The following is a 22117-nucleotide window of genomic DNA, read 5'->3' on the forward strand; positions in this document are numbered from 1 at the left end:
TGCCCTTCCCAACACGCGGTCCCAGCGCGAGGGCTACGACATGCGGAACTGTTTGAGTGGAGTGCCTTGTTTTCACCCGACGCGTTTTTAGAAGCGGCGCGGCGGCGGCCGGCAGGTGAGTTCCGGGCGCGCTGCCGGGAGCGTAGGTACCGCGGGGACGGGAACGGGAACGGGAACGGGAACGGGAACGGGAACGGGAACGGGAACGGGAACGGGAACGGTGCCGGGTGCCGCCGTCCTCGCACCATCGGGTGGTCTCGGCCCCCGGGGCGCTGGGGAGAGGCAACGGCTCTGCGGGAGAGGGGAAGCAGCCGGCCTCAGTTGCCGGAGCCCTCCGGGGACCCGCGTCCTCGGGTGGGACTGCTCCAGGGGGACTGGAGAGAGCCGGGAGAGAGCCAGATGTTTGCAGAATCGTTAGGGCTGGAAGCGTCCTCTGGAGGTTATCCAGGGCAGCCCTCTGCCCAGGCAGGGTCACCCAGAGCAGCTTACACAGTAACGCGTTGCCGTGGCTTCTGAATGTCTCCAGACAAGGAGACCCCGCGCCTGCACTGAGCAGCGTGTCCCAGCACTCCGCCGCCCTCCGTGAAAGGGAGTGCTTCCTCGCTTTGAGGTGGAACTCCTTGTGTTTTAGTTTATGGCCATTGCTCCTCGTCCTATCGCTGGGCACCACCGAAAAGAGCCTGGCACCATCCCCGGGACACCTGCCTTTGAGACATTTGTATGAAGTGATGAGATCCCCTCAGTCTTCTCCAGACTAGGCACGTCTCCCACAGTCTCTCATAAGAGAGATGCTCCAAACCCCTCCTCATCTCTGTGGCTTCCACTGAACCCTCTCCAGTAGCTTGTTCTTCCCCCTCGGGGCTGTGGGGCGTTAGGAGCTGTGCCTCCCGTCCCACCGCCCCGGGCCCGCCGTGAGCGACTGCGCTGCTCTGGTCCTTGTCACACCTCTGCTGCCACCCGCGGGCACTGTGCCCCTCAGGCTGAGCGCTCCTCTCCCACGCGTTCACATAAACCAGCCTTCTGAAAGCTGAGGAAAACCAAAATTCTATGAACTTCTCTTTTCGCTCAATACCTTACACGCCACACCGTTAATAAACTCACAGTCTAGTTACAGGATGTTTCCAATCGAGTACATTGTGGTTCCCCCCTGGGCCCCCTTTTTTCTTTAGTTGGGGCAGTGTCTCTGGTTGGTCTTTCTTTAAAAAGAAAAGTTGATGGGAAGTCTTTAGACGAGAGAGATGCTTTGTTTTTACAAAAATAATGACGTTTAGGGGTGATGTGTGTGGTGGGATGGATTTATGCTGACCAAATATAATGGGACAGTTTCTTTCCCGTATCTCATGGGAAACATTTTTAACCTTGTGTTTCCAAGGCGCTATCTCGCACTTCTAAATCTCAGCTTTGGGGAATTTTGTGTTAAAACGAACTAAAGTAATTTTTAAGTCCGAACCAAATCCACCCCTGTATCCTGGTTGATAGCTTTTAGCCAGAGGTCAATTTCTTACTATTTCATTCTTTGGACATGATGCATTTGGCTGAGAAATGTGTTTAGCGCTGCAATGCAAACACTAACCACTTGATACAATTACTGAAGTGAAGCCCTTCAAACTCCTACTTGTAAGGAACTTCAATTTACTGTTTTTGAATTGATTTGTTAGTCAAGTTTTCATGAAACACTACTTTTTTCCCCCCTTGACACTGTTTAAATGAAATAATGCTGTAATAAATGAAGCTGCATTATTAAAATAAGATTATTTCCTTGCTCTTCTTCGCTGTCACTTATAGCTGTCTTAAACTTCAGATAATGACAAAATGTCCTCTAGAGGGAGATATTGCTGCTTTTATGTGCTGAAATGTTGGTCACCTTGTACCAGTTACATGTCTTGATCACTTATCTTGGGAAGGATCTGTGATGATGAATATGTGTTTCTTAATAAATACCTATCTTCTGGGTCTGTGCTTAGAAATTTGATAACAGAATATAGAGTCATGTAACACTGCTGTAGGTTATGTGAAACACAGTTGTTTTAGTTCAAATAGATCTAATTCTGAAGTTAAATTAATAATCTTTACAAGTTCCAGAGCCCTATTCCTGCAGTATTTGTAGGACCTGCATTTGTGGTGTCCCTACATTTATGGTGTCAATTCTGCAAATGCTTATGAAGATACTGATTTTCATGCTGCATTCCCTGTTGTCATCAAGATGCTTTTGAGAGCAGTTTTTTTGTTGACCTGAACCAGGAATTTCAGCAGCCTGTCTGAAAGTGTTGTGGATTAAATCTCTTCAGTGTAATGAGTGCTAACAGCTTGGCAAGGAAACAAAGCAGCAATAAAATGTCACATTTGATCAATCTTACCAGTACTTCTTGCCTATAAACAGCAGAGGTTGAAATATTACTTTGCAGACACATCAATTGTTTGAGTGTAGTTAACTCTATACTCCACATACTCCATTCAAATTGTTGGAAAAATCTTGGTGGAATTATTATGAGGGTGAATTATTCTGCGTGTTACATATGCAGTCTTGGCATGAGATTTCTTTCTCCTGGACATGTTGAAAAAAACTTATTCTACAGTTGAGGCATCTGTGCTCTCATTTTTTCTGTAAATAAATGCACATAGTGAATTCAGTGTTTCTTCTGGCCTATCTGATCTGTAAAACTAAATGCTCTGTGGATATAGTTGGGAAATTTCCTCATAGTCTGAGGCTGCTGAAGGGGTCAAAAATGTGTTTACATTTTAACTGCCAGCTGAACCCCTACACACTTCTTTCAAGTCATCTGTACTGTTAAGAAATAGATATTGTTAGACTGACTCCAAAAGTGTTGTAGTATTTATATTCTTATAAATGTACATACAAACCACTACATAATTAATTAATTTCTTCTTTGTGTGTGTGTGTAGAAGTAGTGTTGGAAGTAAGGCAAAGTAATTTGCTGTGTTTATATTGCAAGGTTGTTTTCCTTTTCATCTTCATTGTCAGTGTTTTGTGGTATGCAAATACACCTCTGCAATGCATTAAAAATGTAAGCAAAGGGCTTGGAGGCAAATTGTGTTGTTTAATAGAATGTACAGTGTGTTACAATAGAGGAATAAATTCCATTGATTAACAGAAAGAAGAATTTTGAATTATTTATTTTTGTAAAGCAAGGCATATTTATATCCCTAAGTTACTCAAACTGTAGACTCTGTAATTAATTGTGCTCTGAATAATCAATTCTTTATTTTAGATCATAATTTTGGAGGACTGCAGCACTGAGATCTCTGGAGTCTGCTGTGTCTAGCCATAATGAGTTTGGTTGCTTATGAAGATTCAGACTCTGAGACAGAAACTGGGAAGACTGAAGCCCCCAATGCTTCTGGCAGACAAACAAACCAGCTGAGTTCTTCTGTGAGTTGTGTTCAGCACTTTGCACCTGGTAGTACAAAGTGTGGGTATGAACTGCACCCTGCTGGGAGCACTGGCAGATCTGGCTGGAGCAGGGTTTGTGAAGGTCCCCCTGAGCATCATGCACAGAATAACAGCACTGACTTGGCACCTCCCTATTGTCAGAGGGTGTACTCTGGCCGTGCTGCATTATCTGTGGCTTACAAAAACTATGAACAGGCTTCAAGCTCTTCAACAAATTCTGGAAGTGGCATTTCCCAGAAGAGAACACATAAAGACAGCACTACTGCCATAAAAGGAATCAGACCATACATCCCTAAACGATTGCGTCAAGAAAATTCCAATAAGCCTGAAAAAGAGGAATCTGACCAGAGAGGTAGCTCAGACTGTGATGTTAAATTAAGTGTATCAGGAGAGCAGACTTTGAGAAAGATCTCTGAATTAATTAAGCCATATTTGGGATCTAAATATAAGGTAACTGAAGTTCCCAAAAGGTTAGTATTTTGCATGTCTAAACACAGCGGCCCTGTTAATGAAATCCAGTGGTGTCCTGTACGGGAACAGAGTCACATGCTTCTCTCAGCTTCTATGGACAAAACAGTCAAGGTAATGTAAAGCAAGATGCTTTGTGGCTCAATCATCAGACTTAAAAGTATTGTATTAAACAGTGCTCTTCTGGAAATAATATCCTTGCTTGTGTGTATTTAACAGTTCCAATGTACTCAGAATTTGGGGAGATGCTTTATAAGATTATTGTGAACTTGCTGCCTAATCCTTTACTATACCCACAGTTAGGTCCATTATCTTGGAATTTGGTGGTTTTGTTTTAGTAATGTCAGTGTTTAAAAAGTTAGATTTCTGCTAGGTCATTTCTCATGATCTGTATCATGAGCACTCTGGTATACACATAGATTCTGCCCTGAGTCATTAAGCAACTAACTACCAACACTGGAATAATATTTTGAAGAACTTTACCTTTCTACAGGCCTGTGTGACATCTGCTGGAGGAGGTGGGTCAGGTCAGATGGATTTTGCATCTCAAAACAGTGTCTTGTCATGATCTAAGGGGTCTTCCCACTTTAATTCATTTCAAGAGTTAATTGCTCAATACTCAGAGTGATTTTTTTTCTAGCTTTAATGAATTTGTCTTCAGTTCTTTGGTAATTTAGTCAGTCCAATGAGGCTTTTGTTTTTAAAATGGGTAATGAAAATATTTTATATATATGCTTTGCCAAATATGGGGCTGATTGTGCCTCTGGGTTCCAGTAATAATCTTCTGAAGTGGTCTTGCACAGGAACATAGCTTTGATAAGAATGCCCAACAAGTGTCCTTTCTGGTGGAAGCCATGCTTTTTTGCCTCTAACATGTATTTACTGTGGCAGGCACAATTATTTTCTTGCTTCTAAAATTGAGGACTTTAGTAAATCTTCCTAAATAGAGACAGGAGGAACATCCTTTGTGCCAGCATACCAACACAGTTCTCCCATCTTCTTTCCTAGGATTTTTAAACCTCTTTTTCTTAAACATTCAATAGAAGAAAAAAGTACCTTTATTTCTCCTTGCAAGTCATCTTTAGTGTATTTGTTATCTCTTGGCTGTTGCTTGAAGAACAGACTTAGAAGGAAAAGGCTAAGCTATGCAAAAAGTGCTGATGGGTGTTTCTGTTAAGAAGCAATGTAAATTTAGATTATACAGTACTGACATCTGAGTTTCTGAATTTGACCTTTTGTCTTAAATTGTCACATCATCTGCTTAATGTTTGTTGACTATTCCAGAGCTTCATTTTACTTACAAGTGAAGTTATGGATTTGCTAAATTTAGTATAAAAATCTAAAATCTTAAGTTGCTATTGCAATATCAAATTATTAAAAAGCTGAAATAAAGTCTGGTTTGTCATCTGAGCGTAAATAATAATTATTTTTCTGAATCAGTGTTACCGTGCCTGCTTGGAAGCAGTCATTACAGTAAAGCTGTTTTTTTAAGAAATCTGACTGGTTTAGGTCCCCCCTTGGAAATTCAGTGTAAATGAAATATATTAGTGTCGGCAACACTTCAGAGCATGCGGATCTAAAAAATTAATAAAGGAATAACGTAACTCTTAGGAAGTATCTGAATGCACAGTTTATCTTCTGGAAGGCAGCTGGCAGAGAGGCAGCCGGCTGTATCCAAGGATGCCCCTTCCTGTTATTTCTAAGGAAGCCTCGTCGCCGGGGCACGCCGGCCGTCCTGGGCAGCAGAGGGCGCGGTGACACCGAGGATTGGTGCTGGGCTCCCAAATTCCCTCTCTTCTGGGATCACGAGCACATAAATCCCTGGTGGCTGCGACAGCACTGCTTTACCTTCTGGGAATTCATTTTGGCTGCCTAGTGTTGCCTGAAGTTGTCCATTTTCCGGTGTGTGCATAAAACAGCTGATTGAAAATGCGGGTCAGCTGTTCTCTTTCCTCACCCTTTTAACTTCACACAGATTATATATATACATATATATATTATTTTTTTTTTCTCGCGCAAAAAACACCTGCTGGAATTGCTCATTTAAATCCAGGCAGTGAATGTGTGTCCTCTTTCCCTCTCTTGGGAATATACAAACACACAGGATGTTTGTGTGATTTACTTTCAACGTCTGATTTGGGTAAAACTCAAAAAGCACAGTTAAAAGCCTAAAGTCTCTGTATGATTGGGGAGAAGAGGCTATTCAGAGCCTCAAAACTCTGTACCTTCAGTTAGTCACAGGAATGCCTGTGACTATTTTTAAGTGTAGATGTCTGAGGATCCAATCCTTACACTCAGCCTATGCATTAAGACATTTGTCTTTTGGAAGTCCAATGTTAGTAGGGGTTTCTCAGAACTGAGGATTCTAAGGTGAGATGACTGTGGTAGCTAAAGTGGTGCTTGATCCAGAGCTCTGTTGTGGTACTCAATTTATGTAGTATTTAGCCACTTTGGTATATTTTATCTGTTCCTATGTGCTTAATAATTTCCTCTTTCATCACAAGCTAAGAATTTTCCTTTGTGGGAAAGGATTTATTTTTTTTTAACTTGGCATGGAGAAGGAAGAAACACTTGGTTTACTTGCTTTAGTGATCATAATTTTTTTATTCCCATCTAAATTACGATGACTAAGTCATTCATATCACACAGATACGTGTCTAAAATGTGTATATTGAACTGATTACTTGGGTTTTTTTCTCCTGATCTAAACACAATATATATGCATACCTAAAAGAATGGTCTTCCATTTATGTTCTCTCAGGTTGAAAAGTGCAGTTTGACATCTTTATGAATCAGTTTAAGTCATGCTAAAGTATTTATAATAAATGAGTTGATGTTTTCAGTTTCTATTGACTGAAGAATAGCCTAGAGCTGGAAGATCATCAGAAGCATTTAGTAAAAATATCTTGCATAGTAAGGAATGAATGAACTGCATTAGAACATTTTATGGTTTTTCTTGAAAAATACTTGATCTGATTTCTTCTGTATTGCTGCATTTAAAACACCTCAAACAGTTATCAAGTGGTAAAGTAGAAAAAGTATCAGTTATCATAGGCTCAGGGGCAGAATTCTTTAGAGTAACACTCCTAACCAGCAGATGGGGCACCTCAGCATGTTAGAAAGGGATGGGAATTAAACTGCCTCTGAAGACTCAAAGACTTTAATATTTGCCTCTATGCTGTGTGTTGAAGGACCAAAGTAACAAGTTTATGCACGTGCTGCTCAATGTATAAGAAAATCCCCGAGTTTTCTGAGAGTCCTGAAAATAAGATAGAACTCCATGTGGGAAGTGATAGGCATTGTGAATTACCCACAGTTCTTCAAATCTGGAGCTTTTATAGAAGATTATTTAATGCTAAATTTTCCATCTGTAGGGAATGGGGAGCTCTTACTGTGACAGTGCTGCTCTTCATGGTTACACTCTAAGGTTGTTGTGAGTGGCTTATGTTTTTTATGTATGGTTATAACTTAGGTATGTATTTTAAGGGCTGTGAAACATTGATGTCTGAACTGATGAAATTTGTTTTCTTTGAATAACACTTCTCTACCTTCTGTTCGAATAGCTTCTGTAAATGAATTTTAGGCATCTACTGCCATGTTTGGGTTTTCCTACTTAAACACCAAAATAGTTTTCATGATTTTAATAGCTCATCTACTGGCATTTTTGGCATAAATTTTGAGAGTTATCACTGCTGTTAAAGGTGCCTGGTTCCCACTGTGTGGATATTCAATGCTTTCTGAACATCAGGCCTTCTTTAGGTATTTCTGATTTTGAACCCCAAATACAGAATCCAGAATCACAGGTTACCAATGAATACAAGTTTTTGCCTTTGGTAACAGGGAACATTAAAAGGTTGTGTCTTGAAAGACATTTGTCAATTGCAGAAACCACAGTGCTGCATTCACATTGTCAGTGTCTTTTATTTGGAAGATCTTGTCATTGCACAGAGCCACACAGATGTTAACATTTTCACTTGTTACTGGTGCTGGACTTAGCTTTTTAACAATTGTTCACAACTTCAACATCCTTTATTCTATTATTGCCTTAAAATTAACTCAAGGTAACATCTTTATATAATCATCTGTTAGCTGTTAATTTTGTGTTCATCATATTTTATTTAGAGCATCACAGCAGGTGTTATGTTTGTTGCAGAGATTTCTTAATTTTCAGCACTTCACTCTCCATTGTTAAAGAAGATCAAGGGAAGAAAATGCTGCAATTTTTTGAGTATGCAAAATGTATATTAATACATTGTGTTCTAATACATTGTTGCAAGTTTTTCTTACATGTTTTGTTCCCTACTGGCCTAGTTGAATGGTAATTGAGTCACAGCTCTATGTCTACAAGTAAAAATTTTAAAAATGAGTTTAATAATGTCAGTCTCTTGAACAGGGACATTGCTGACTTCCCACGATTAAGAACATAATAGCCATACTGGTTCAGACTGGGGCTCTGTCTAGCCCAGGGGTCAGACTCTAAGTAGATGTGTAAAGAAGAACAAGTTGAAGCTTTGTGGTGCCTTTAAGTTCTCTTCTGTGCTTATTTTCAAGTTGGGATTTCTGAGCTCCTAAGTAGTTCATCTTTGTAACTTGCTACCTCAAGAGATTTCTTCCAGATACTTCTCCAGCCTTCTGAGACTCTTTTGCAATCATTAGATTTAGAGTGGTATGTTATTCATAGTTCTTAAATTTAATGTACAGATTTTGGTTCCTGGAGCGTGTCAAATGCCACAAGAAATACAATTTTCAATTATACTTTCAAAGTATTTTATTATTTTGTGGTTTTGTATCTGTTAGGAGAATGATAGCACAGTAGTATGTTCCAGGAATTTTGTTATTCTTGATCCTGGACTGAATAATAGAAGATGATAGCCTCAATGCATCAAATGTGTGTGGCAGAGATAGTGGCCACACAAATTTCCTACATATTGGCCACTGTCCTGCCTCAGAGTAGCAAAATCTAATATTTCTGTTTTCAACCATTGTGTACACAGTTCATTTGGAATTGGAAGTTTCTTGTTGTTCTAAACAGGCATGTCTGTTTATTAAGGAATAAGTTTAAGCTGCCAGCATATTTCCTGTACACTCAGGCATAGCTGGGAGATGGCTGTAGCCCTGTCACAGCTAGGCTGGATTCAAACTGTTCACTAAGCAGAATTAGCTATCATGCTGCTAGTACTTCAAGTAGGGTAACTCTTAGATTGATTTTTAAAATCTAATTGTGGCAATATTCCTTGAACTGTAGGTGATGATAACATGACAAATTGGGAAGTCATCCTATTTGATACATATGTTCTTTATTTGAAATGTTTTGAAGATCTCTGTTGGTACATTTTAAATAATGTATATTAAAAATAACAAGTAGTTTTCTCCCCATTAACTTGGAAGTGGCAAGGAATGCTCATATTCTGGATACTGTGTGTTGCTTACCTAGATGTGGGAAAACCCCCATTGTTTTCTTGTTGAAAAGGCTACTAAATAGGCTGTTCTGAAACACTGAAGCAGACTTTTCTTTATGAAGGTTCTGGCTGCCTTCCCTTGTCTGTTTAGAACTGTGCATATTTTTTCCAGTGACTTTAAGATTGCTGGTTATTAAGATGGCAGTACACTTAAGTGATAGGTACATGCATAGTAATACCAGCCTTTTTTGTGTGCCTTGATCTTCTTCTAACAAAATTATTTCATACACTTCAATGAGAAGTGTCGTCCATAATGCTTATTTTTGTAAGAAAAGGAACATCATGCAGGAAGGAATGTATTTGACCATCAGTGAAATTTTCTGGCTGTGCCATGGGTAGCTGATAATCCAGGTCAGGATGTAATAGATAGCTCTCACAATGGTTCTGCAAAAGCTGGTGACACATATCAGCAAAGAACAGTTCATGAAAGTGGTGAATTTTGGCCTTTTCATCCAAAAGGTTTGTGTGGGTAAGAGTTGTTTCACATTTGGTACTTTGGTACCTTGGTAATGTTTAGAGATCGCTGTTAGAGAGAGAGATTTTTTTAATTATTTTCTTGTTTCCAGTGATGCTGTTGTCAAGGAAACAGAAATCCTTGTAAAGCCTTTGTTCACTTTTTCAGAATCCACAGCTGGAGATGACTTGTATAGTTTTTATTATGTTCTAAGTGTTTGACACACTCTTAAGCCTCAAAGGATTTTTTCAAAGGAGTATGTTTCTTTGAGTATAAATAGCACCATCCTCATCTCTGTAGGGTTTGATAAGCCATTGTTTCTTTCCTTCTGCACTAACAAGAACTAAATTCAGTACTACTTTGGATTAGAATTTATCTTAATACTTATATGAAGACTGACATTGGAGAAAAGGGGAGGGCAAAAATGCAGTGAGCCTCTTAGCTTCTGGGTGAGGTTTTAGCTTTGTGATGTCATAAGGTTTTTTCCCGCTTGGAAATGACTCCTGACTTAGGATCTCCTTAAAGTATGCAAGAGTGATACCCCAAGTGTTCTTGTGGAGCATTTTTGACTGCTTTGTGGCTGTGCTTGAGGATGTGGCTGTGGGGGACAAGAGTGGGATGGATATTTCAGTGTAGTTAGTATGCCTGTGTTCCCCCTCACCCCCGCAAAAATAAATTGGAATTTATTCAAAGAAAAAATTTGAAAATAAAACTTCTTCCAAGAGCAGGGAAATTGCTGAAGCCTGTCTGTGTTTTGAGTTTGGCTACAAATCCTCTTCAATTTCTTTCTCTAGAGCTTCTGCAGCGTCTTTCACTTTTATTCAGCTGGTTAGCATGATTAAGCCTTGAGGGAAGAATACTGAGGCCTTCTGTGAAATTTGGTTGACACTGATCAACAGATGCAAAGTGGCCACAGGTGAGATGCACAGGATAACATGGTTGTTCTGACAGTATTATTTCACAAACCTTTTCTCTGTGGAAATCCAAAAGCATACAGAATGACTCCTAAATATCCTTAACAGTGATGTTGAAGAAAGGATTCTGTTCTCTCACGTTACCTAAAAAGAGCTTTGGTTACTTGTATCATTATTGCAGACTTATGAGGAATTGAAAGCATTTATCTGACCTTTTCCTTAGCAACCCATCTGTCCCAAATGGGTGAGCTCTACACTTCCTTTCTGCTGGGAGCTCTTCAGTTGTTCACTGTGTCTCTGAAGTAGCAGAGGAAAAAGCAACCTTGTGCTCCTCCCAGCACAACCAGCCTGCTTGGGAACTGAGGCAGGGCTGGAGATGTCAGTGGAGCAGTGCCTCTAATGAAGTGAGCTGGTAGAGGTTACCTGGTGGTGAGGTGAGCTCTCCAATTACACACAGGATCTGTGTGAGCAGCTGCTGTGCTGTCTAATGGCAGAATGTCAGCTGAGATGGGAGAGATGTATGATGGTGTTATCCCCACTCTCGGCGTGTCAGGAAGATTGCTGGTGAAAAAGTCAAGATTTTGGTACTTGGGGAAAAAAATGAGCTAGAGTAGTTTTAAGTTTTTAGGTGGCTGTAATATATTATGGAAGTATCTAAATTTTTTTGTGACAGTTAAGAAATTCTGAATATTTTTGCTGTTTGAAAATATAAATAACACCAATCTAACTTCACTTCTTTTCTAGAAAGCTGGCTTTATAGCTGCATCTCACATACTGCTATATATTAAAAAAAAATCTGCTAACAAAGCCACAAGGCGTCTTATGACTTTGATTCCTTACTCTTCATGGTTTGTCAATGTTGTCAAGGAAACAACTTTTTGAGAAATTTTGCTCTACTTTTGCAGGTTCTATAGAGAGATTACTTGTGTAGGATTTATCTGGCATCAGGGCTACGAAGAGTTTTCCTGAAGTTTCTATTCTTTTCAGTATGTTCATGTCCTTGCTTTTTTTAAAGCAGGTTTTATTTTTAGCGTGTGTCACATGGTTGCATCTTTAAGGTCATAATACCAGTGAATGTACCAAGGATTGCTGACACTTAATCTTTGGATGAAGCCTCATAGAAAGAACTTAATTGATGCCTTTGCTATATATTTGTTCTATAAAAACAAGTGTTAATTATAAATTCCCTTTAAATTATAAGAGAAAGAAACATTAGAAAACACCTTGTTCTTCAAAGAAGTTGCTTCATTACTTTGGAATTAATGGCTTACTGTCCTTTATCATACATATCATGTTTCATTGGAGTAATCATCTCTCTTCAAAGAAAAAGCATTTTGTGGCTGGTGTTGAATTGTGTTGGGTTTGTCTTCCAGCTTGTGTGTGCTGGGTGACAGGCTGGTTAGGTTGTTAAGGCTGAGCTTTACCTTTACTGTGCTGGTGAAGAGAGCACTTTATTTTATATTCTTTTTAATAAAACTGATGTTTTTCTTCTAGGACATATGTGAAAATATCATTAAAACTTCTGCCTTTCTCAGATGTTTCAGTTGGTTGATGGATTAAGAATACTGGGCATGATAGTGAGGACTGCAAGTGCTTGTGTGTTATGCATGTGCCAGCTATGTAACACCTTGCTTCCTGAGGTCAGAATTAGGAATCTGTCATTTTCTCTGGTCTCCTTTCCTCTTTACAAATTATAATTTCCTCTTTAAAATATTTTTTCTTATTCTGGACATTGTGACTAGTGCATGGAATTTTGTATTTTTATCTGCTAAGGGAGGGACACAGCTGGTTTTCTTTGGAAAGGATGGGAGTTAAGGGTGCAGGTGGTTAGGGCTGACATAGTCATATAAACATGTTAAAGCTAGCACTGTGTTAACAATGCAGAAGAAATTAAAATTAATTAGGTAGTTCAATCTTACTCTGCTTGCTGGTACTGAAATGGCGCTAGTTAAAGTGCTCCCATTGCTAGCAAAACATGTAGCTGCTTGACATAATTAATAGTTTATTTCCATAATTGAATAACTAATTCTCATGTTTAATACTGGGTTATGTCACTAACATCAGTGGGTTTAAGATTGCATCTATATTTTGCAGAGAGGAGGATCTTTAATATTTTGTTTTGATTTATTTGTTTTTTCACTTTGTTTTTGTGTTTTGTTGTTTTTTTTCCCCCCACTTATCAACATTCTCAGTAGCCTTAGGAATAATAAATGGTTTATTTTTTGGTTGAAAGAACCAAATTGTAAAGAAAAATATAACTAGCCCAGGCTGGCTGATAAATGCAAGATTCATTAAAGCTCAGGTTTTCAGATAGCTGTTCTAAATCACTGTGTACTGTCTCTCAGGTATTACTCAAATCAGGGTGGGCAGTATGACTGCAAAAACTACTTCTTGAAATAAGAAAGTCATCTGGTTAACACTGGGGATGGACAGAATTTGCCTGTAAATTTGGCTTAGGTAATTTCTTCCAAGTAAAAATTAGTCCCTAAGTACAACTCTCTACCATTATTTTTAGATGTGCTGCAGCGATGTGTTGCTCTGTGCCATTGCACAAATACCCTGTCAGGGTGTGCACAGCTGGCAGTGCCCAGCTCTGTTGTGCCAGTGAACAGCCGCCACTCATGTGATGGTTGGGTCACCAGAACTTGTCCATAGCTGTTGTCCCTGCTGTGCCAGGTGCTCCCAGTGGATAATATGCAAGAATGAGACAGATTTAATTGCTCCTTTCAGGTTTGTTTTTGTTGTATTTATTTGTTTCATTGACTGTGTGAAGAAGATGGTGTCTGATGGTATCTGATTTTATAGATGTGCATAGATCAATATAAAGCTGTAAAGTACATGAGTAGCCTTAGCAGATTGGCAGTTTTATATTAAAGTATGATAGTATTGAGGTACAGTACAAACAGCTATGATTTGGATTTTGATAGCTACTGTTTAACTGAAGCTTAAGAAAACCTCCCCCATAAGGGAGGGAGTTTGTCTATGGTGGTTTTCTCCTTGTTTTCAGAAATCACAGGTCAGCAGGAGTAGACACACGGTGTTTCAGAAGCTGGGAGTGCAGTTGCTAAGGCTTGTGTTCTGAATAGAACAGTGCTTCTTATGCCAGTAGTGGATGTTCCAAATCTGTGGGATGTGTCTGTGGGATATGCTTGTGAAAATAGCCAGTCCTTCCTTACCTGCAAGAACTGAGGATGCTTAAGGCAATTTGCCTCAAAAGTGCTGTAAGTCTGAAATTGAGGTGTCTGGCACTTTTGAGGAATCCCTGCTTTTAATAGAGCATAAATGTTTGTGACTTGAAGAAGTGATTGATGCTAATGAATATGATTCATAGAGATGAAGGGGAAACCAGATTATTTAATAAATGGCTATAGTAATTTAGCTAATTATCTCCTGGAGAGCTGCAATACATTTGAAGTTCTTCTCCTTTGCCTGCTGGTAAGATCTTGATTGCTGAAGTGTTTTCTGGGCCCAAAACTGTCTGCTAGTAACCACTACTGGGATTGTGCTTTTAGGTGTTGTGAGCACATGTGTTATTCTTAACACACTACTACACACACTACACTGCATTCTGAAGTTGATGAGAAGCCAGATTTATGCCATGTTCTTCTTCCACATAGAGGGAGCAGTAGGTAATTTGGTGGTTTAAAAGTAAATCTTAATAGCTACCTGTCATTAAATGTATGTTTTTCTTGAATTACTTGAATTCGTGCGTCAAAGTGCTCTGCTTGAACTGTGTCATCCCAAATACACCTACTGCTGTGTGTGAAGTAGCTAATGTATGTAAAGTAAATTTTTGTGGATGTGTAGTGTACAGCAGGGGTGGGGATTTAAGTATCTTTGCTATACTTAGCTTTGTCTTATGCTAAAATAATTCTGATTTTTCATATTCTAGAACAAACGATAGCTTGAATCACTAGCTGATTTATAAGGATGTTGTAACTTCTTTTCACTTCTACGTTTTCCAGGAACTTGCCATTTGAGGAACATCCACGGGGTTAGCCATAGTGCAGTGATTAGTCACAAAACACTTAAAGGTTAACTGCAAATTAGATGGGAATTCTTCACTTTGTTTTGGTGTGTGTGGGAAATGTATCTCTTGCACTGTCTGCCCAGCATGAATGTACAATTGCTATTTTGTAGCTACAGTCACGCTCATAAGTTTTAGCTGGCTGAGGATGTGATCTCTCTGAGCATATTCCTTAGAGTCAATGGTTTATGGAAAACTTGTGATTAGCTTCAGGTGTATTTGTCCCAGAATCTTTCTGCACAATAAAGAACACACGATGTTAAAAGATGACGATTGATGACATGGCAGAAACACTTTGCTCTTGGGAAGGATAGAGTCTTTGATAACTGATGATTTTAAGTTTGTGGATGTATACACTTATTTTACACTTATTTGCAAATTGTTGTAGGTTTTTTTTTTTTTTTTTTTTTTTTTTTTTTGTGCACATTGTGTGTAAATGTAAAGGTTGCTTGTCTAAATAGTGGTTCTCTTTTTATTTTCCTATTTTCTCTCTTTTCTTTCCTTGTCAGCTTGCTGTGTTACTCAGCATTTGGTAAGCCCATCTCTCTTGTAAATGGTGGGAATTAGCTAAAAAAGATTGATTGGTAGAGATGACTAAAACATCAAACAAAGTCTCTGTTGGTGTGAATCTTGCTGTTTGGTCTGACTTTGCTCAACTGTTCTTGAGACTATTTGGGGTTTTGGATGAGAATTTCTGATTTTTCATTTGGGCTACCTAATACATAGGATGTTAATTTCTAGGCTTCTTAGTACAAATTTCTGCAATAATTCAGAAGATAGTTAATTGGCATTTTAGGATGGTTTAAGAAAACAGCATACAATAATCAATGTGTTGTGGTATATATGGTCTAATACCATCATGCTAGCTCTGTAGAGCAGATGAATTAAATTGAATAATATGTTTTAAGCTGTTGCTTTCCTCTTAATTTGGTGTAAATTCAGTGATGAGCATCAGAAGCATACATATTTATTCCCCTAAAATGTCTGAAGACCTTACCTTGTCATACTTACAAATAAAATAGAAGAAAATACTAATGACATACTTTTTGCTTTTTTTCCTTCTGTTCATTGGTTGTTTTATTATAAAAAGCAGTAACCCACTGCTCAGGGCAATTTAAAATGTCCAGTAGCTTTGAAAATGTGCCCTGGAGCAGTTGGCCTTCATTTAATGCTAGTTTGGCAACCTGGCTTGCCTTGGGGCTAACCTGTTATGCTTATTATGGTGGTGGTAATGTTAGTGTAGTAGCATTTAGTGTAGTGTAACCTCCCACAGCCTGTTTTATTTTGCTGACCACTTTATATGGAAACAGAACTATTTCTTTTGAAACTTGCCAAAAGTGGTTACTGAAGGACTGTAAGAAAGTGTTTCAACAGTATTTTGGTGTTCTTGGACAGAATAAGGAAAGGGAAAGGAAAATCTATAGTAAGTTTTACTCTTCGCCTGTATTTCTTCTTTTGGATAATCTTGAGTAGGTTGATTTTCTCTGAAACATGCTTTGAGCACTTGGAAAGAGAGCTACAGTTATGATTTTATTGATTAGTTTGGTTGAAGATCACTTTTATCTGAACTCGTGTCTTTAGTAGAAGTGTAGCAACATGGTTGTAATTCTCACTGTTGTTCATCTCCAGAGACTGTAGAACACTTTTTTTCTTCATGTTTTCTCAGTCTATTTGTAGTTTAAGGAAAGAAATATTGGGGAAAGTGGGTAACATGTAGATCTATTGAGGAGGTTCTTCCCAAGCCTGGAATTGGTTGTGTGAGATGTATGCTGTGTTTGGGGTCAGGTGTTCTCCTTTCACTGCTGAGGAATGGACCAACACTTTCCTGGACGATAATGCCCTCCTGAGTGAAGTCCAGCTGGCTGCCGGTATGAGCAGGGCGCTGCTGACTGGGATTAATGACCTGTGGCACAGAGTGTCTCATCCCCTCTGTTCTGCTGGCAATTGGCGTTGCCAGTGCCTGCGATGGGCTTTGAAGCAGAACAGTAAATCTACACTTAATGCAGCCAGGCAGCAGCAGGAACTGGCTTTTAGACAAGGTCAGGAGTTACTTGGCGCTATGCACCTTAAGAACATTTCATTTTTCTTTTTTTAGAAAGGTTTTGCCTTGTTTTTCTCTTCAAACATAATCCTTGATAAAAGTTTGATCAGGAAAGAGTATAGAATAAAACGGCTGTTCAAACTGGGCTGAGAGATACAAACCAGTAGGACATCCTTAGAGTACATAATTATTCACACCGTTGTTTTGACTGATTAAAAATCCTCTATGTCAAATAATTGGAGAGCGATAGAGTAAATTTAACCTTTTGTACTTTAGAACGCTGTCTAAATGTTTCTTCTCCATCTTGAAGCACATTATTCATTAATCTCTTTCCTAGTGGAAAGAAGCTGTCTTTACTCTTAAAAGAACAAAAGACAAAACACCAAGTCATGACTCTTCTGACATTCTGTTCTTGGGGTCATTTTTCCCTATTTTCAGAGTTTATTTCTCCAAGAAGGTCTTAATCAAGACCAAGATCAGAGTTTGATGATCAAAGACTTCCTCTGCCTCTGAAGACAGTAATGGTTAAAACTTTTTTTCCAACAGAATGAAGTCAGTGCATTTTCACATTTCCTGATTTTCACATTTTTACATTATATATTGTATTTCATCCCTGAATTCAGTTTAATTTTTCTTTTTTTATAGAAATGGACCTATCTATGAAGAAGATGGAAGAAAGTATGCAACTTAACATGAATAGTATCCTCAGAATGTGCATTGGGGGTGCCTTTAACTTGATGATGAATATTTTCAGTCAAGTATCGTTCATGTCAGTGTTGTGATCTTGACTTCAGTTAGGGAAACTCAGCAGTTCTTAGTTTTGTTTCCATCTGATGGTGTGAGGAATTAATTTTTAATGGTCCCTTCTGAGAAAACAATCAGAATTAGTGTTGGTTTTTGGTTTTTTTTCTCAGCATTTGCCTGAAGGAGAGTTTTTTTATCAAAAGCCACGTACTGGCATTTGAATACATATCCCAATATTAGCAGGTAAGCAAAAGTATGCAATTTTCCTGAGCAACAAAATACTTGATTACAGGTCTAATGATAGTTTAAGAGGTGTTTTCAGATGTGCTGAAATCAAGGACTTGAAGCAGATGAACTTAATTATCTTTGTGAATATTCACAATCACATTATGTGCTTTAAATGTCACATTTGGAAATAGTGCCTCATCGCTAGTTAATTAACAGTAATTACTCAAGGTAGTACTTATGTTTCTGGAATCTCTTACCTACTGTGAAAAATGTATTTTGCTTCTAAAGGTTTCTTGGTATAGAATCCAGATTTTATTTAAATCATTCTGAGTGTAGTGCAATTGCTTTGGCCCTCTGTACTCTTTACCTGTACCACTGCAGCATGGATAATCAATTATTTCATTCCATTTGGTTTTTAGCACCTGAACTGTGATGTATATAATTATTTTTTTTTAAAGCAAGCAGTTGATTTTTTTCCTTGGCAGCATAAGAAAAGAGAAGCTGTAGCAAATTAGACTGGCAGGCTAGATCCATCATGAGGTGTTACAAAGGTGTGTTGACATCTTCAGCTAAAGAAATATGGCTTATGATAATACCAGAAGGGGCTTTTTCAGTCATAGCGCTTACATTCTGTGTGCTTTTCTCTCTCTAAGGATGCTTTTTCTTGGCAGAGAGCATTCCACAGCCCAAGACAGCTTAAACTGCAACCAAAAAATAACCCCTCACAGATCCTAGAAAATCTTCCCTATATTCTAGTTTCCAAGTTCCCTCTTGTATCTTCTCTGCTTTTCAGGTAGAAACTTAATTGAAATATCCAAGGATTCTTTTCAAGTTTTTCCATCAAAATAAATCTTTCTTCAATAGTGAATCTTTCTTTTGACTTTTTTGCAGCACTTTATGTATGCTTATGTGTGTATATGTGTATGTATATTAAAATATATGTATTTAAGTATATATAGAAAGACCCTTAAATTAGCAGTGAACATCTATTGTCAACTACTTTTACTTACAAACTGCATATTCTCTTTGCCCTTCATTAACCTGGTGAATGGAGAGTCCATTGAAATCCCTTGGTAGTAACTTGGAGCTTATATTTCAGAATAATATTTTTCTATATAGTACATTAAATACTTTTAAGTCTTTAATTTAGGATGGTACTTACAACATGCTAAGCTAAGTTTGATCTCTCAGACATCAATTTCAAACTAGTTCAGAGAACAGGAAGAAAAGCTACTAAATTTTAGAAACAGTCATGAAGACTCATTAAACTAATTATCTGTGCTTTGTACAGTGGGAGTAGAGATAACTGCAGGTATATGAAAGCATAACCAAGGGGAGTGATGAATATTTTATGCATGTTTTAGTGATGGCAACACAAATGGAGGAGACATTGAGTAATAGGAAGCTAAAATAATAAAGTGAATTTGATTGTGGAATTTATGTATGCTTATGTGTGTTCCCCTTCACATGTTATGTGAAAATAGTGTTGGAATTGGTAAGGACTTCACTGGGGAAACTTCCCAATGACAATTTTTCATCTGTAGAATTAACTGGAGAAAACAAGCTTTTCACAACAACCAAGTTTTGATTTTAAGTATTTAGGCAGTCACAGACCCATTCTAACTGAATGGTCTGGTAATGCTGTCAAAGAGCTTTCAACCATGTGTCTGCTGTGCCAAATGGGTTGAAACAAAACAATTTTTGCTTACTTTTTTCTCCTGCCCTTATACATGAAGGGCTCTTTTCTTCTTTGAGAAATCTACTATTGGGTATCTCAGTAGACAGTCTGGATTATCCAAAAACTTGATATTTAGCTGCTGACATTCTTTGTTTATTTTAGAAATCATTCACATTTATGTGCTTAAATAGGATTTAAATATTCTTGAAAAATTCGATCAAAACTGGTCACTAATCTATTTAAATATGTGCTAATGCATGGTAGCCTACAATGCTACTAGAATTTTCAAGTAAGCCAAACCCTAAATATTAACATTAACTTCTAATTTTGAAATTCTTTGTTCTGTAGGTCTGCAGTGGCAGTGAAGTAAATGCAATAAAATATTTCCGGGTGAAATAACACTTTCTGTAAATGTGTTGTACTGCTGCTGCAGTGAGAAATGCTGCACCCAAGGCTGCACTGTTTATGTGTATTATGTTGCAGTGGTGCCAAGGAGCTGAGCACTCTGGGACCTGTGGTGGACCTTTGGGTTTATGTGCAAGTTTCAGAGCAGTTGAGCTGGCTTGGGTTTCAAAGGTGCTGAGTGGGACTGCTGTGATGCTCTGCTGGGATACACAGGTATTTCTCTGGCCTGAGTTTAGCTGGGATTTCTCATGGTACCACTGCACTGATGTGCTGATCAAGTAGGTTTGTACTATGGGAATGTAATCAGAGGCAGCTCCTACTGATAGAATACCACAGTGATGCATTATTGCTTGCTAAATGAAGCGTGTTCAGGCTTTAGAACAAAACAGGGGAGGACAGTGGTGTGTATTTTACAAGAATCTAAATATTACATTTACTTCTCTAATTAAAAATAACTTAATTGGGTCCTGTGTAAATGCCAGGCAATGTTTGCAGGTGTCAGTGTGTTCATATCTGCTCCTTGATAACTCTGTCATTAATTCATAGTTTCAAGTCAACATCCACATTGGAGAAAGTTAGCTTTTAATTTGGTCCTAGGTTTTCAGCAGGAGCTATAATTTTCATTTCCAGTTGCAAAGGCATGCTCTTACCCCAGCTGTAAAATAAAAGTTATCGATACAATCTCCATAATATGGTGAAATCACAACAAATATGCAAGCTTGTTACCTAATTTCTAAACTGTTGTTGGAGAGCATAGTAGATGCTTTTTAACATGTACGGATCTGAGTATTTATAGATGCTTCCACCCACACTTGTGTAGCAGGACTTCTCATTTGAGCAGTACTCCTAGTTAAATGTAATAAGTCAGTTACAGCTGGAAACTAACTTCGAAACATTCCGACTACAGTAATAATCCCTCTTTGAGATACAGCTTCTGTCTTAAATTGCTGTAGTTTTTCTTCAGTTTGTGATATCTAGGTAAACCAAGTACAATTTTTTTTATGCTTATTGGCTTTAAGAAAAAAACATCCTGTATTTTTAAATGAATATTGTGTCTTTGTTTGATGTTTTTGAATTTGTTGTTAAAATAAACAGCCCCCGACCTATTAATAAAGAAAAAACTGTTTACCAAAGTCTTGTGCAGAATGTGAAAAAAGTAAGTAGTTGATCTTTTAAGGTTATTTTTTGAATCTTAAAATTTGATGCAAACTATTGTGCTTTGTATTGCTGATAAACATAATCAAAGATCTCTTGTTCAACCTCAGGTGAGGTGTACTACATTGCAGGAATGTGAGCACTGAAAACCCTCTGCTGACTAGATGTACATTAGATTTGCAAAATACCTACCAGTGCCCTTTGGGACAAAGATCTTCATGAAATCGTTGTCAATAACTTTCTGTTGGGTTGACTTTCTGTTGGAATAGGTTGTTCTTCAAGATTTCACAGGAGAGATATTAAATGTTATAAAGTACAAAGTACAGAAACTCCATAGGGCAATCTAAATGATGTTATAGGAACTGAGCTATATTACAAAGAATATTAAACATATTTGCAGTCTTCTGTTATTTGTCACATGAATGCCAGGCCCCTTTTTGTCTAGTGGTTTGCATAGATATGCAAAGGAGAAATAACAAAAGCTAATCAGTTTTGTTTTATGTAAAGTTGTTAATATGTAGATGCTTGAGTTCCCTGCAAGAAAAAATAAAAATCTGAGTATTCTAATGATGTGTGTTGATGCTGTGTAAATTCCTTTACAAAGACGAGCTGCAGTATTCATTTCATTTGAAAAAGGAATAGACTTTAAAAGAAAATAGCATGACAGAGCCAATGTTGTATATCTGTGCTAAAATTAATGTGAATTAGTCAAGTTCTGGTGTACCTGAGACAGTTGGAGTACTGCTGGTGGGGGTCTTACCTAGGTGGGAGACCAAGCCCAAACCATCCCCCTTTAGTGTGGAGACACATGGATATGAAGGGTGGAAATGGGTATAATGGCCCAAACATACTGGAGATCGATGGAAGTGAAATATATCTGTTATGACCAACATAACGTGGGGAAGCTGGAAGGGAAGGTGGAGTTGGAGTACAGTAAACGTGACGTGGTCACAAGCCCTGCGCTGTGCCTGGCCCCACGTCAGGGCCAAGGCTGAGTTATGGTGATGGCTGTGCTGAATGAAGAAAACTGAACTGTGATGTGTGCTTGGAGGGAGGCTGAAAAAAAAATTAAAATGGACAATTTGAAAAGCAACTTTTCTAGATAACTGCATCAGAGCAGGATTTCTTTCTA

The 22117-nt window shown here is 38.3% G+C and overlaps 1 protein-coding gene across 1 annotated transcript in view; it reads left to right on the forward strand.

Moving 5' to 3' along the window:
• Window positions 1-102: 102 nt before the first annotated feature.
• WDR25 (WD repeat domain 25) overlaps window positions 103-22117 on the forward strand; it is a 60123-nt gene continuing 38108 nt past the window's right edge. The window contains exons 1-2 of the mRNA XM_066321888.1: window positions 103-146; window positions 3231-3994. Of these exons, the coding sequence (XP_066177985.1) occupies window positions 3290-3994 (705 nt within the window). The 5' untranslated portion in view covers window positions 103-146; window positions 3231-3289. The remainder of the gene's footprint in view (window positions 147-3230; window positions 3995-22117) is intronic.

This window comes from Sylvia atricapilla, chromosome 6 (assembly GCF_009819655.1).
Source record: "Sylvia atricapilla isolate bSylAtr1 chromosome 6, bSylAtr1.pri, whole genome shotgun sequence".
NCBI lineage: Eukaryota > Metazoa > Chordata > Aves > Passeriformes > Sylviidae > Sylvia > Sylvia atricapilla.